The 16,575-nt window shown below is 40.9% G+C and overlaps 1 protein-coding gene across 1 annotated transcript in view; it reads left to right on the plus strand.

The window, feature by feature from the left end:
- The first annotated feature begins 1,668 nt into the window (after positions 1–1,668).
- The window catches only part of MS4A1 (membrane spanning 4-domains A1), a 17,681-nt gene continuing 2,774 nt past the window's right edge, over positions 1,669–16,575 (plus strand). The window contains exons 1-5 of the mRNA XM_044680975.1: positions 1,669–1,743; positions 6,067–6,240; positions 7,508–7,630; positions 10,348–10,404; positions 12,011–12,247. Coding sequence (XP_044536910.1) covers positions 6,079–6,240; positions 7,508–7,630; positions 10,348–10,404; positions 12,011–12,247 — 579 coding nt within the window. The 5' untranslated portion in view covers positions 1,669–1,743; positions 6,067–6,078. The remainder of the gene's footprint in view (positions 1,744–6,066; positions 6,241–7,507; positions 7,631–10,347; positions 10,405–12,010; positions 12,248–16,575) is intronic.

Below are 16,575 nucleotides of genomic sequence, written 5' to 3' on the forward strand. Positions count from 1 at the left end.
TTCTTTATATTTACTTACCTGGGTGACATCTCTAAATCACAAAACTGTTCCCATCAGCTCCCACTCACCTGAAGGGCAAGGGCTGAGTTGTTTCTGTTTGCTTTTAAGTCCCTATCACCTTATAGAGTTCCTTGCATGTAGTAAGTGCTTTATAAATAAATAAATCAAAATAAATATTTGATTAACAAATATTTATTAAGTTTAACTTAACTGAATCCTAAAATAGCCTGAGGAGTCACACTAAGCACTAAATATATTCTTTATAGACTAAATTTAAGATACTACAAAATTACTATGCCACAATTAATGAATTGACTGTTATACATAACAGTCATACATATATTTATCAGCTGTTTACCAAAAGATACTGAGATACTACTACAAGTGGGGAGCAGCACGTGAGAGAATGTTCTGGAATCTAGTACTATATCAACAACAATTCATTAATTTAATCTTTATTAGGCTACCACCATATAGCATCTTGTAGTTAAGTGCTGAAGAAGTTCAAAGAAGACATGATCCTGACCTTCAAGAGTTTACAGCTATGTGTAGTCAGGCACCCGCTCACTCACATGTATGCACACACATGTGTTGATAAGTATTGGTAAATACTGGGAGTTCCCTATTCCAATGAACTCACGAGGCTGGTTAAAATAAAAAGTTCTGGTGCCTTATCACATGATGCTTAATAACTTGTTGAACTGAACTGACTGATTCTACACTCCTGAAAGATAAGGACATGGAAATAACAAAAAGCTTGTTCTATGAGGTCCAGAGGGAGGAGCAGAAACTCATATAATAATAAATTTTTTTCTAATAATAAAAACTCTTGTGGGTGTGAAGATCCTCTGACAGGAATGTGATAGTAAATGTTTAATGACATCGTCAATGGGGCAAGAAGCTTTGAGTTAAATCTTCTAATTACTCTTATTTTCTCTAACACTTTCTAAAGTATGGACAATCAACAAAACAAGAAATCAAGTCCCAATTTGTAAATAATTTCTTTTTCTTTTCTTTTTACCCTCTGCTTTAAAATTGATACTAAATATGGGTTCTGAGGCAGAAGAGTGATAACAGATAAGCAATGGGGTTAAGTGACTTGCCCAGGGACACCTAGCTAGGAAGTATCTAAAACCACAGTTGTACCCAGGACCTCCCTTCTCCAGGCCTGGCTCTCTTTCCACTGAGATACCCATCTGCCCCTATGCCTAATTTCCAAGGTGTCTCCTGTATATCCCTACCCTTTGATTGTAACTGTATCAATACTTCCTCCCCAGGACCCATGCCTCCCTGACCCCAACCCCCACCAAAATGAAATAAAAGGTAAAAGTGGTATTCTTCAGATCCCATTACCAAACTGCCCGGGGATTCCCACAAACCCTTTGTCCCCCTTAGAGTCCTCATTTCTACACCTGCCCTCTGGGTGGGGACTTCAAAGATCTTCTAATTCAGGCCTGGTACAGCACCCCAGGGTCCCCCAGGGAATCTGTTTCAGGAAGTGAAACTAAGATGCTTCAGGATGTTTCCACTTGCAGCCTCTTCTGGGGTGGCTGCTGATCGCAGGGCATGGGATGAGAAGACAGCAACTGGGTATTTCCTGCCACCTGCTTGGTGTGAACCTAGTCTAGCCAAGGCATAACACATTGGCTTTCACACCTACCTGCAGAAGGCTGGTTGACTAAAGGCTCCCTTTTCAGGCTGCCCTGGCCCCATCAATCGGACAGCCCCAACAGGACCCCACAGGTAGGTTTCTTTACCCTCTTTAACTCCATCTAAAAGAAGTGAAGAAAAGAGTTAGTGTGGTCCAGCAGATTCCATCTGGGCAAAGAGATAAGTGTTTATATTACCTGAATGGCAAGCCTTTCTACCCCTTCTCCTCTGACAACTGAGACTAGAAAAGAGCAATGGGGAGGTCGCAGAAAGGGCTCTGGATTGGCCACCAAGAGCCTCAGATTTATAGTGAAGGTCCTACACTTATTCTCTGAGGAGCTTTGAATGACTCTCTACCACATGGAGTCTTAGTTTACTCACTATTAAAATCAGGATAATAAAACTGGCATGGAGAAAAGAACCTTATAAACCCAAAAGCAGTCAGTCAACAAGCATTAATTAAGCATCTCCTCTGTGCCAGACATCATGCTAAGCCTTGGGGGATATACAAAGAAAGGCCAGAAAAGAGCAAAATGATCCTTACTCCCCAGTAGCTCACAGTCTAAGGTGGGGAGATAACTTGTAAAAACTATTACCAAAATAAGGACAGAATAAACTGGGGCTAATCTCTGAGGAATGGAACTAAAATCAAGGACTGGAAAATGCTTCTTATAGACAGTAGTGAAGATGTGAAGGAGAGAAAGCATTCCAGCCATGAGTGACACTGGTAAAAATGCCCAATTTGAAGAACAAGGGTCTTCTTCAAGGGGCAGCTAGGAGGCCAGAGTCTCTGGACCAAAGAGTACATGTAGGGCTGTAAGAAGACCAGAAAGAAGGGGATCAGGTTGAGAGGGCTCTGAACACCAAACAAAGGACTATATAAATATGAATTGTTATTTGCTTCCTTCGGTCTTGTCTTGGATCGATGGTGAAACCCAGTGAAGAGCTATGGGAATTTTTGTGGGACACAGGCAAATGTCCTAATATAATTTCATAGTCGCATTGAATCATAGCTCTAGAATTGGGAGGGACCCTGAAAGGTACCTAATTGAGTTCCTTCACTGTACAGATGAGGAATCTGATGAAAAGGGAGGTTAAGGTTCTTACTTACCTAAAGTCACAGAGAGACAAAGGTAAAAGATAAAGGGCTCCACTAAAATGTTACCATCCACTAAAGTTTGACCTGTTCACATCTTATTGAAGATAACAGGTGGAAGATGCTACTTGGAAAATAGAAGGTAGAATGGGCCTCAGACTCTATTCAAGATGGGTGGGCACTAACACTAGGCCACAGATATTAAGAAGCTCAGTGCCTTCTAGTCAACATCTTTGTTTTTCACACAAGGATTTAAGAAGGACCTGCATATGGTTATTGGAAGCAGATTTAAATCCAGGTCCACTGTATCCCAACTGTTCTCACAAAGCTGCTGCCTCATATAGCCACAAATACTATATTCTGCGAAATGGCAAGCCTTCTCTATTTAGCACATACTCAGGGACCAGACTACCCCAATGGGGAAATGAAGTACTTGCCCAGGGGCTGGAGTGATGGGGAAAGAGGGGTTAGGAGCCATGTAATAGGCACATTTTGTACCCCGATGTCAAAACCTCTCTGGCCTTCTATGTAGATGTGATCTACCTCTCCACACAAAGATGTCATGCCTTGTGTGATGAAATCATATCAGGATCACTAGTATTCCTGGGCACTCTGACTAGCTTCTCAACAAGTACCTAGTGAGCATTTTCTGTATTCTTTCTATTGCATACCCAGGGCTGGAGGGTGGGCTGGGGGGGGGAGGGGGAGAGAGGAATAGAGGGAGAAGCAGGTGTCTGCCTCATTGCACAGTTAGTGAGGGCACCAGGTACCACTGCCCTCTTCCTAGAAGAACATGATCTGTTGATTCTGTAGAGTTGCCCTGTTTATAATATAGCACTTTCTATTCATGATCTCATTTGATCCTCACTAGAGAACTGCACAAGCTAAAATTTACAGAAGGTGATTTCATGTCCTGAGAATGGAACCAAGCCATATAGTCCCTTTAGAGAAAGCACAGGTTTGGAAACTGAGGCCATGGGCTCAATTCCAGCAACATTCATTTACTGTATATGTGACCTTGGGCAAATGATATCCTTCCTTGGGAGAGCTGGCCATCTGGGCAACCACTCCAGTACTAAAGACTATCACCCTGTTCTTGTCTATTCTATTGTTCAAATGGAAGTTTATGGGTTGGCTTTTTAAACTTACCTTAAAAGCCTAAGGATAAAACAGAGGTTCTTCACCTTTTTTGGGTGATGGTTCCCTTTGGAATTATGATGAAGTCTATGCATCATTTCTCAGAATAATGATTTTTTCAAAAATCATAATTGAAAGAAATGCTAAATTTCAGTTAGAGTTTCCAGAAAATAAAGATGTAATTATTTTCCCATCCAAGTTTATAGATCCCACGAAATTTATCCATGGGCACCTTAGGGAGTCCATGGACTCCAAGTTAATAACCCCTACTATAAAGGTTTATTTTAGGAAGTACAGTTTTTAACATTATAAAAGAGGAAGAAAAAGTTATTCTATGACCCAACCATGTCACTGAACACAAGCGATCTGCTCCTTTCTGAGTCTTCCTCCAGGGGCCTTCCATAATGGATGCTTGACCTTGACAAATTACTTCACTTTTATGGGCCTCCATTGTTCGCTTTCAAAATGAAGGAGTAGGATTAGACCATATAAAGCTCAGAATAACAGGTCTGAGAGCTGGTAGGGACCTTGGCCGCCATCTGGTCCAACCTCTGCAACACTCTAAGAGGACTAGAAGGCTCCTTCCAACTGCAAGTTATTTAAATGAACCTCTGTCTTGGTCTGCTTCAGTCATCCACAAAGGGGTTCCCTTCTCTAACCCCTCCTCAGGGAATGGAGCTGGCCTGGCTTCCCTGAAGGCTCAGCCTGAGAAGGGTAAACTCTCATCTTTGAGAGGCTTTCAACAGGCCAGCACAGCTTAGAGAATCTTTCAACCAAGGACCAACAATAACAGCTGATGCTCTCAGATATGCAAAGCCCTTTAGAGTTGAACAGTACCTAATTAGAGACTCTTAACTATGTTGTGAAATGCTAGTCCACATATCTTCCTGTTGCAAATGAAGAAATGGAAGGTCTGAAAGGTTAAGCAATTTGCTGGAGATCTCACATCTAGTAAGGGTGAATTCGAACCCAACTCTTCATGACTCAAAGGATAGCAGAACATCTCTCCCCTTATGCTCTTCACTGGGAAGGTGGTTGCCACTCTGCGATTAACTTTTTCAGCCCCAACTGGCCCACTCTGCTAATAATAGCAGCAGTTACTCTTACTAATACTAACTAGAATTTATCTAGCCTTTCAGATTTGCAAAGCCCTTCACATATGTGATCTCTCATCATATTACATTCCATTACAAAGATAATCACATTGTTATTGTCCGTAACCTCTAATTGAAATTTAGTATTTCTTTCCATTACAGTTTTTTAACTCATTATTTTAAGATTCTGAGATTCCTCATAACAATCCTGTCAGGTAGATGCTGTTATGTTCATTTTATAGATGAGAACACTGAAGCAGAGAGAGGTTAATAAACTTGCCCACGGAGACAGCTAAGTGTTGAAAGCAGCACTTGAACTCGTCTTCCTGACTCTAAAACGAGTTACTAAGATTCAGACATCAAGTTTAAGGCTTGAAAACACTTTATACACATTATCTGGACTGGATCCTTCCAAAATCTCTATGAGGTAAATGATACAAGTATTATAATCAGGGGAAGCTGGGTAGCACAGCAGATAGAGTGCCAGACTTGGAGTCAGGAGGACCTGAGTTCAAATCCGACCTCAGATACTTCTAAGCATGTGACCATGGGTAAATTACTAACCCTCAATTGCCTTGTCTTTAGAACTGATACTAAGGCAGAAGGTAAAGGTTTTAATACAAAACAAAACTAGTATTATCATCCCCATCCTACAGATGAAGAAACAAGTACAGTATTTGCACACAGATCCTCTGACTCCAGAGTTAGGGTTCTCTGGAGGAAACTGAAACTGATAGAGATGAAGGGACACACAGCTAGGGATGGGCAGGGGCAGCTTTTAAAACTCTTTCTCTGGGTAGTTACTTTGATACCTTTTTTTTCCCTGGGGACATGATGGGAGTATTCAAGACAGGGTTCTTTTCTACTGTCCCATGCTTGGTGGACAGACCTGCCCTAAAATAGTCTACAACCTGGACATTGGGCCAAGGAGGAAGCCATTTCTACCCCCCTACCCCAGCCAAACTCCAGCCAGGGAGGGAATGGGGCAGGGAGTATACAATAGCAATGAATAGTTATGAGGCAGAGGGAGTGGACCTGAATCACTCTCAAAACTGAAGTTCCTTTAACTTGTCTTGGACTTTTTTATAGTCCAAGAGCAAGATGACGACCCCAAGAAATTCAATCAGTGGAACATTCCTGGCTGATTCCATAAAAGGCACCAGCATCATGCAGCCAGGCCAAAAGGTCATCCTCAGGAGAGGGTCCCAGGTACAAAGTCCCACCTCACAAAGTTTCTTCAGGAGACAGTCCAAAGCTCTTGGGGTAAGTCTATGTCTTCCCTTCAAACCTACAACCATTTCCTCAGCCAAGTCCTGGAAGCCCCAAGTTTGGAAGGCAGACAAAGGGATGTGGCAAAGCATGAACATCAGTGCTCATGTCTCTGATATGTGTCAGGAAGTCAAAGTTGAAAGCCCCTTCTCTGGACCTACAAGGGCAGGATATGAGGGTCTCCTCAAACTTCATCCATATAAATTCAGACTTGGGATTCCCCTTTAATTTATTCCAGCAACCACTCTTCTCTAGATGGTAGGAAAATTAGGCAGAGAACCCCAAATGAGCCAAAGTCTCTCCCACTTCCTATGGGTGTTTTTAACAAGGGAATGAAGACACGGAACTCCAGAAGTTCAAAGTTGGAAGGGATTGTGTCACAGTCCATTTAGGACAATCAGGACCTGTCCAAGACACTGCCTTCTGTAACACTGCCAATGGAGAGGTCATCCGCTTTCTCACTTGCAGAGTTTTTCCGAGAGGACCCTCAGCTACTAGATTTCTAACAAGGTGGGACCTTACAAGTCACCAGTCCAGCCCATTATTTTTACAGTAAGGAACAGAAAAGCTAAGTAGCTGCCAAGCTCACACAGTCAGGAAGTGTCTGAGGTGGGACTGGAATCCCTATTCATAAGACCATATTTCCAAGGCAGTTACTCTCATTTGAGACAGTTCTGATTATCTGGAAGTTTTTCCTTCCAAGAAGCTGAAATCTGCCTTTGCTAAGTGCCTGTTGTGTACCCCTTCTCCCAAGGAATAGGCATTCTGGCATGGGTGAAAAAGATATATATTTGTGTCCATACAGAATAAAAAGAGAAAAAATGAACTCTCCCTAGACAGTCAGAGGCATGTGGCCTGCGATTTATCTTTGCCAAACTCTGTCTCTCTCCTAGCCTGCAGAACAGAGCTTTGTGTCCCTGTTGCACCTGTGATTTTATTAGGAGAAGGAATTTCCAGATGAAGAACTTCCTCTCCCAGCACCAGGCAAACAGCTTTCTGCTACATTTAGTCCCAGAATTGCCTGAAGCAGTAAATGACTAGCTCAGGGTCCCAAAGCCAGTATTGGTCAAAGCTGAGACTTAAAGCTAGGTCTTCTTAGTTTAAGGCTATCTTTCATACCATACTGCCTCTCTTGCATACAATAGGCACTTCCTAATAGATATTTTGTGAATGTCAAATGCATGAATGAATGAATGAATGAATGAATGGGTGCCCCTTTTTCTTTCCTTCTCATCACTTCATTCTCTCACACTATATATAGGCTGTCCAGATCATGATCGGCCTGTTCCACTTCGGACTAGGGGGGATTCTGCTGATGGTCCCTGTGGGCCCATATGCCCCAATCTGTGTGGCAGTGTGGTACCCTTTCTGGGGAGGCATTATCGTAAGTAAACTTCAACAATAAAGATCATTTGGGTGATACAGAAAAAACTTTGAGTGTTCCCATGAGAATTCACCCAATCAAATTGACATCTAGAAAGAAAACTATACATAGCAAACAGGATACTCTGACAAAAAAAAAATTCCACAGAAGGTGAAGATGCCAATACTGTGCTTAAGTTCCCAACGTTCTAAGAAAAGTGGTGAAAACAAGGAGAAGAGTAACCTCCAATGGTTGTATGAAGTCTAGAATCTCAGCACTGAAAGGAACCTCAGAGACATCTAGTTCATCCATTCCCTGACATGAATGCTCTCTAAAATATCTCTGACAACAATTATAATCCATTTACAAAAAAGGAAGATGATGAAAGGAAACTGATCAGCATAGAGACAAAGCACTGTCCAACCCCTCCATACTGCCTCTACTTCCCCCAGCGTTCCTTCATTTCTCAGTCTCTTAAAGTCTGGATTCTGGCCCTATCTCTCCCAAAGATTAAGACAGTTCCAAACCTCCACCTTTCTCTCCTACTATTCTCTCCCTCACTTCTCCACATATTTCATCTCCACTGACCATCACCTCCTCCTAGAGCTTCATATCTCCTAGCTCCTATAGCAATGCTCTCTCCTATTTACAATTATTTAGCACCAACTATGTGCTAAAGCATCGGATAGCAGACCAAAGAGATCACAGCATAAAGATATAAACAACTAAGCACATGAGAGATAGAAACTGAATAACTATGATGAAACTAAACCATACATAATAATAAATATGTAATCAGAAGCAGAATAAATATAAAAATAATACGATCCTCACAAACACTCTAGGAAAGTAGGTATTATCATTATCCCCATTTTACTGTAGTAGAAACTGAGGCAGAGAGAGGTTAAGACACCTGCCTAACTATCAAGTGTCAGGCTGTATTTGAATTTGTACTGAGGTCTTCCTGACTCCAGGGCCAGCACTCCATCTGCTGTGCTACCTTACCATCTCAGAGTAGATGATGGGAATCTGAAATGAGGAAACATGAAAACTGGGGGAAGGGAATACTCTGGGAGTAGCCTCCTGAAGCAGTTGGAATTTGAGCAGTTGTGAAGGAAGTTGGGGGAGCAGAGATGAAAGGGTAGAGCAACCCAGCCATGGGAGACAGCCAGTGCAAAAGTACAGAGATGGGAAATGGAAGCCCATGTTTGAGGTTAGTGCTATTAGAATGTATAATATATGCAGGAGAGTAGAATAGGAGGAAATTAGAAAACTGGAAGCTATAAAGAGATTTGAATGCCAAAGTCAAGATTACAATCAAGAGAACAGGCATTTACCAAGTGCTGACCCTCATGGCAGGCCCTGTACTAAAGTCCTGGAGATATAAAGAAAGACAAAAGATAGTCACTGCTCTGAGGGAGCTCCCAGTATAATGGATTTTAGAGTTGATTCTAGAGATAGCCACTATAGGGAGCTATTAAAGCTCATTGAGCATGGGATGAGATAAATCAGAGGTATGCTTTAGAAAAAGTCATCTTGGCAGGTCAGTTTAGCTTGAATTGGGTGAGGGGTGGGGGTGAGGAGAAGATATGAGGTAGCAAGATCAACTAAAAGGTGATGGAAGTAGCCCCAACCTATCCAAGAGAGGTAATTTAGGTAAAGACAACAGGACTTGGCAATAGAGTGGATATGGGGTTGGGGAGGAGTCAAGGCAGACCCCAAAGCAGCCAGCTGGGGTGACTAGGGGGAGGTGGGGTGATATGCTCAACAGAAGAGAAGAGGGGAGAGATAAGTAGCTCAGTTTTGGAAAGGCTGAGTTTGAGATGCCTAAGGGACCACCAATCCAAGATGTCCTGTCCAAAAAGCAGTTTTATTGATAGGAGCCTGAAGCTCAGGAGACAGACTAGGATTGGATGAAAGACATAAATAAAGAAGATAATCTCTGCCCACAAAGAGATTATATTCTTTTGGAGGAGACAGGTAAAAGATACAAAATAAATGCCAGGTCAAAACTGGGGACAGGGTACTAGCAGCTGTGGTGGCCAGAAAATGTTTCAAGGAGAAGGTGGCCCTTGAGCTGAGTCTTAACGGGATGCTAAAGACTCTAAAAAGCAGAGGTGAAGAAAAGGTGTATTCTAGACATGAGGCACAGCCTGCACAGCCTGTAAATGGGAGATAGTGTCTCATGAGTAAGAAACAGTAAGAAGGAGAGTTTGGCCAAACTACAGAGCAGTGGGATAAAACTCAAGTAGAAATGGATCCCTGCAGTTTCATAATGACTTCAAAAACCAAAAAAATAACATTATCTATGTTATATTGTATTTTTATTTGTTAAACATTTCCCAATTACATTTTAATTTGGTTTGGGCTGCTATAAAACTGCATTTGACATTCTGAAGCGGTATATGTGAAGGGCAGGAATATATAATAAGGCAGGAAAGGTAGATCAAGGCCAAGTTTTGGAGGGGTTTGAATGCCAAACAGAAAAGTTTAAATCTGCTCTTCAAAGTAATCAGTAAAAGAAGGGAAAAAATCAAATGAGATTTTTAAAAAGGCATAAGTGAAAAGACGGGTAGGTTTATGGCAACTCTGGTGTCTGACATGACTCTTTACCTGTACTCACCACACATACCCAACCAACTTTATGAGTTATGGAAGAGTGCAAGTACAAATCACTATGGACTGATTTCTGAAAAGATGATACATAACTATGGCCTTTTTTCTTTTTTAAATAACAGTACATTACCTCTGGATCTTTCGTGGTGGCATCAGAGAAAACTTCCAGAAGTTGCCTGGCAAGTAAAAGTTTTCTCTTCTCTTCAGAAGGATTAGAAATTGAAAAAGAATTTCCAAGGGATACCTGCTGATAATTTTGTGGTAGTTATATAATTTTTATGGATCAGATTCCTCAGGGCACAAACAATGACATGGACTGAACTGCTCAACATTCTGAGAGCTGCCTTATTTAGGGAATTAAAATTGCTAAAGTAGTCATTAACAAAATAGACCCTAAAGTGAGTATTCCATTCCTGGAGAGCAATAAGCCAGAGTAGAGCGATTAGGGAACAGCCTGGAGAATTCAATATGAATCTTTTCTTAGCAGGAATTCTTAACTTGGGGTCTGTTCACTTTTTTAAAAATATATTGATAACCACATCTCAATATAATTGGTTTCCTTGGCAATTTTATGCACTAAAAACATTATTATGAGAAAGGAAACATAGGCACCACCGTACTGTCTACTGAGGGGTTGAGGCGGTGTGTGTTTGAGGACATACATGAAAAGTTCTTGGAGTCTAGAAATTGCTAGCCTGTCTTCCAAATAAGAAATCCTTCCCTACCCCCTCCTCTGGACTTCCTTCTGGAGCTGCTGCCAAGGCTGCTCCATTTGAACCACTCCAACACAGTGAAGATGAAAGAATAGGTCAAGTAGAATGGCCTCCACCTGCAGAGATGCAACTAAGAAAACTTGTGACTAGGACAACAAGCCTGCTCTGGGCAAGCTTTGCTAAAAGGGGAGGCAGGTATCTATTTGCCTCCTATCTCAACTACTTAAGTTCTGGGGTATAGGGATTGTTTCAATCACTGTATTTGTAACCACAGATGCACACAGTAGTTACTTAATAAATGCTTGCCTGATCAATTCTGGCTAAGTAGGTGATTAGCAATGTGGTCCTGAAAGCTTTTCAGAACCTAGGATCAAAGCATCAATGGCCTCATGGGAAAGCCACAGAGGTTTGGGAATCTATTCTTACAGGCCACTTGAAAAGGTGATTTCTCCGCTGATATGGGCTGCAACCTCTCTAAACCATCACAGTGATGGCTAACCTTTTCCCAGTTCAAGTGCTCTCCTCTTTCTGGCAATGCCACATTCTTGGAATCCCATCTTCTGTTCCCATATTTCCATATATGCCCAGGCTGTACCTCACTCTGGGTGGAGTCCTTCACTCTGGGAATGTGTCACTTCTTCAAAGGCCTCAGTATCCTTCAAGGATCAATTTCTCTGCTCTGGGGCTTATTTGTCAAAGGAGATGTTTTGATGAGATGGCTTCTAGGGTCTATGATCCTAGGATGTGGGATATAGGAAACAGACTGAGCACAGGCACAGGGAAGAGACTGAGAGAAGATGGAGAATTTAAGGTAATGTTTGAGAGGGGCAGTCTAGTTTGAGTAGAATGTGACATCAGTGGAAAGGAATAATATGAGATAAGAATGGAAAGGTAGGATGATAACAAGTTACAGAGTGCTTGGAATGCCAAAGAGAGGAGTTTGAACATCTCTACTCCGAAGGCAGAGACAAGATCAGCAACCTCTGAATATACCTTCCATTCTTCTGATTGTACTATTCCAAGAGCAAAGAAAGGCTAAAAGAAACTATTACCCTCTGTGTTTCTCTTCCAGGTCAACACAAAGCTAGGAATGAATGCAATAAGCCTGTTCTCTTCCATCTCTGGCCTAATTCTTTTGATTATGGACATATTTAATCTTACTGTCTCCCATTTTCTAAAACTGAAAAGTCTGAATCTTGGTCAAACAGCCAAACCATATGTCAACATATACAACTGTGAGGAACATGAGCCATCAGAGCAAAGCTCTCCCTTGCAACAGTACTGCCTCTGTCTGAAGTCCCTCTATTTGGTAAGTTTCCTGCTAGTCTAAATTCACTATCATCCACTGAGCAAATACACTGGGATAAAGACACAAAAAAGAAAGAAAATACAGGTCCTGCCCCTCAGGAAGCTTATGTTCAAAGACGGTAGGAAGATGCTGGGAGGAGAACGGAGTACTGCATGAACACAGATTAGTAAATATAACATATAGACAATATACAGGCAAAGTAACTTCAGTGGTGGTGAGCAGAATGACAGTAACCAGGGAGATTAAAAAAGATGTGGCCCTGAAGGAAGACTAGGATTTTAAGAGGCCAAGGTGAGACAGGGAAGCACCCTAGACATGGGAGGTAGGGAGGGAAGGAGGAAAGAAGATAGAGAAGAGGTAGGAGGTGGAATGCCAGCTATGAGGAACATCAAAGATGCCAGCTTAGGTGGAACATATAATACCAAGTAATTTTGGAAAGACAAGTGGGAGCCAGATTGTAAAGGATTTTTTTTCACATTTTATCCTAGAGGCATCAGGGACCCACTGAAGCTTTTTGAGCAAGGGAGTGCTCAGGTCACTATAGGGATCAATTTGACAACTGGGTAAAGGCTAAATTATAGAGGAGAGAAATTAGGAGCAGGGACCAAGCAGGTGAGAGAAAATGAGAGTTTACAGGTAAGAGCTGACCATGTTATTGAAGAGAAAGCTATTTTATTCCATTTTTTTAAAACCCTTATCTCCCATCTTAGAAAAATATTGTATATTGGTTCCAAAGCAGAAGAGTGATAAGGGTTAGGCAATGGGGTTTAAGTGACATTCCCAGAGCCACCCATCTAGGAAATGTCTGAGACCAGATTTGAACCCAGGACCTCCCATCTCCAGGTCCAAGTCCCACTCCACTGAGTCATGTGGGAACCCCTCATTCCATTTCTTTTTTCAAGAATTCCATTAGAATTCATCATGGGTGCACAAATCACTTTGTCTCAGGGAGTGTTTCAAAAGTGAGATAATTAATAACAGGTAAGGTATCTCCCAGTCAGTGTGAGGGAGATGATAATGCTTCAGTAATTCTAGGTCCCGTTTCTCTAATATTTTTTCATCTACAAAGAATCTCCTCAAAACAAACCTGGGAAGAGAACAATGCAGAGATTACTCTGCCCATTTTACTGATCAGGAAAATGGATCTCAAAGAAGTTAAGGGACTTCTTGGGGCCATCCAGTTCCTAAGTGTCATAGTTAAGGTTGAAACCTAGGTCTCTCCTGACCTTATGTCAATGCTTTTTCAACACAGTCTTTCCCCACAGCTCATCCATCTTTTCAAAGAAAACTTACTCTATAAATATAGACATGTAGATATTAATGCTAGAGATAGAGATGATATATAATGGTTTAAATATAGATATAGATGATATAAATATAGATGATTGATATTGAGACTGTAATAATTAAAGTTATGAGGCTGCTAGTAGCTTTATAATTTTATTAAATCAAAGTAGTAGTAAAGAGAGGGAAAGGTAGGGGAGAAGTAGAGAGTTACTTAGCTTACTGATCTATTGGCCACCATGATGGATTGAAGCTAACCTCCAACAAGGGTTCCTCAGCTCTCCATGACTCAGCCACAGACCCCCAAGATCTCCTGTTCTTCCACTTATAAGCTCTTTTCTCTCCCACTAACTCTCACATGTCACATTTCAGGAACCAATCATAGTTTCTTAATTTGGCTGGACAGCCCAGGGGGATAGTGCCTCTGGAATCAGTTTCCTATGTCATTGGTCCCTTAGTTCTTTAAATTCCTTTCTCTGAGGGCTTATCTATACCTGAATTTATTCAGTGGTATTTGACCTCCAGGTCACTGAGAGATGACATTAAACAAAGTGACATAATGGAGAAAGAAATTATCTTCCAGCAAGACATACATAGAGGTAGATAAAGATATAGACTTGATCCTACAATATACCTTATTCATTTGGTACCTTTAAGTATCTATGAGTAGGTAACATCATAGAGTAAAAAGACCATAAGATTTAACACAAGAAGACAAGGACCCCAATCCTAGTAAATCTGACATTTACTAACTAGAAAATTTGAGGCAAGCTGTCTTACCTTTCACAGAATTAATTGCTGAACTCAAAAGGACATCAGTGCTAGTACATGTTCAATACAGACTATATGTGAAAACAATCCCTGCTACAGCATAAATCCAGCTTCTTCTTGAAGGCCTCCAATTAGAGGCAATCCCATTATTTCCTGAAATTTTGCATTCCCTTAGATTTGCCCAATATTTACCCTAAATTATCCACTTTACAATTTCTGCTACCTAACCATTCTTCCCTCATTCTAATCATAAGATGGAGAGTTCCTCCAGAACATGGACTGTCTTTGTATTCACAATGTTTAGTAGAGTGGCTTGTATACAACAGATTCTTAAAAAATGCATAATGCCTGATCTTATACTTGATTTGTACCAAAAAACACATTTTTTACCCAAGTATAATGCTTTGCCTTTATCCCTTTTGGATTCCATCTTCCTATGTTCCACACAGAGCTCTGGCTTGTCATGATCCTTTTGAATCCTTAATATATCTTAGAGACTGACGCCTACCTCTTTGAGCTAGATATAATCTGCAAATTTACTAAGCATGTCATAAATGTCTTTATCCAAGTCATGGTGAAAATTGTAAATAGCACAGACCCAAGCATAGATCTCTGGAGCATTCCACTGGAAACCTAAAGGCCCATTGATATTGAGTCATTAACAATTACTTTTTGAATCTAGCCATCTAACTGATTCTAAATCCATCTAATTTCTTCTCATCTAATTCCTCTCTTTCCATCTTCTCCACAAAACAATGGAAGAGATACTTTATCAAAAGCTTTGCTAAGATCCGAGTAAGCTGAACCAGTACTAGTATTTGCGAACTAATTCAGTAATATTGTCTAAAAAAAAGAAATGAGGTCAGCTCTACACAAACTTTTTTTAAACTCTTACTCTCTGTCTTAATAACAACTCTAAGACAAAAGAGCAAGGGCTAGGCAAACATGATTAAGTGACTTTTTTTGGGATATGTCTGATACCATATTTGAACTCAAGTCCTCTTACCTCCAGGCCTAGTGCTCTATCCACTGTGTCACCTAGCTGCCCCAAATGACCTATTCTTGATGAAGCAACGCCAGCTCTTTGTAATAACTGGTTTTTCCCCTAATCATGTCTTTAATGATACATTCTAGAATTTTCCCCAAAATTAAGTCAAGCTCACTAGCCTAAAGTTTGAAGACTCTCTCCTTGTCTCTTTTTTAAAAAAATGGAATAGTGTGCTACAACTTGTGATACTACCATTTTAAAAATGAAACTGGGCCTCAGTTTTGTCATGATTAAAATTATTTTGAGTGACTGGATTTGGGTAAGAGTATCAGTTTACTTATTAAGCTAGCATTATATCCAATAAAGTGATATGTAAGGGGCCCCTCTGGATGACCAAATACCCCCAAACTCCACAAGAACTATAAATAGAGTTTTAGGAGCTTATTATTCAGCCCCTCCCTTGAACATCCCAAGACATTTCTAATTGATAAATATCTAATTAGGAGGTGATCCATCAAACCATCCACCCTTCCTTATCCACACATGATGAAGGTTACAAAGGCAGGAAGAAAACCTTTGTCTCATTTTTCTATTAACCAAATTTTGTTAAAATAGATATTCATGGGGATTCCTGAGGAAAAAGAAAATGTAAAAATCAGTTTCTGACCTAAAACCCAAAAGTAATTCTCTCTAATCCCTAGTCCTTATATAAAAATTAATATAGTTTAAGAAAATAAAGTTCTTAGTTTCCTCATCTGAAAAATAAACAGGTTGGGGGCAGCTAAGAGGCACAGTGGATTGAGAGCCAGGCCTAGAGATGAAAGATTGTAGGTTCAAATCTGACATCAGGCACTTCCTACCTGTGTGACCTTGGGCAAGTCACTTAACCCTCATTGCCTAGCCCAGTGAGGGGCAAACTTTATAAAGAGGGAGCCAAAGGAAAGGAAATGCTCATCTGTAAGTCTGTTTCTAAGGCAATTCTTTTGAAGTTTCATTGTATTGTATCCTACTCATTGTGTTCATCAGATTAGGAATAATGTTGTGTGGCCAGATATAACATTTCAGGGGGCAACATCTGGCCCACAGGCAGTAGTTTGCCCATCACTGACCTAGCCTATACTGCTCTTCTGCCTTGGAACCAATACACAAGGTGAGGGAGAGAGAGAGAGAGAGAGAGAGAGAGGGAGAGAGAGAGAGAGCGCAAGAGAGAGAGAGGGAGAAAGAAAGAAAGAAAGAAAGAAAGAAAGAAAGAAAGAAAGAAAGAAAGAAAGAAAGAAAGAAAGAA

This window comes from Gracilinanus agilis, chromosome 6, assembly GCF_016433145.1.
Source record: "Gracilinanus agilis isolate LMUSP501 chromosome 6, AgileGrace, whole genome shotgun sequence".
In the NCBI taxonomy this organism is placed as follows: Eukaryota; Metazoa; Chordata; class Mammalia; order Didelphimorphia; family Didelphidae; genus Gracilinanus; species Gracilinanus agilis.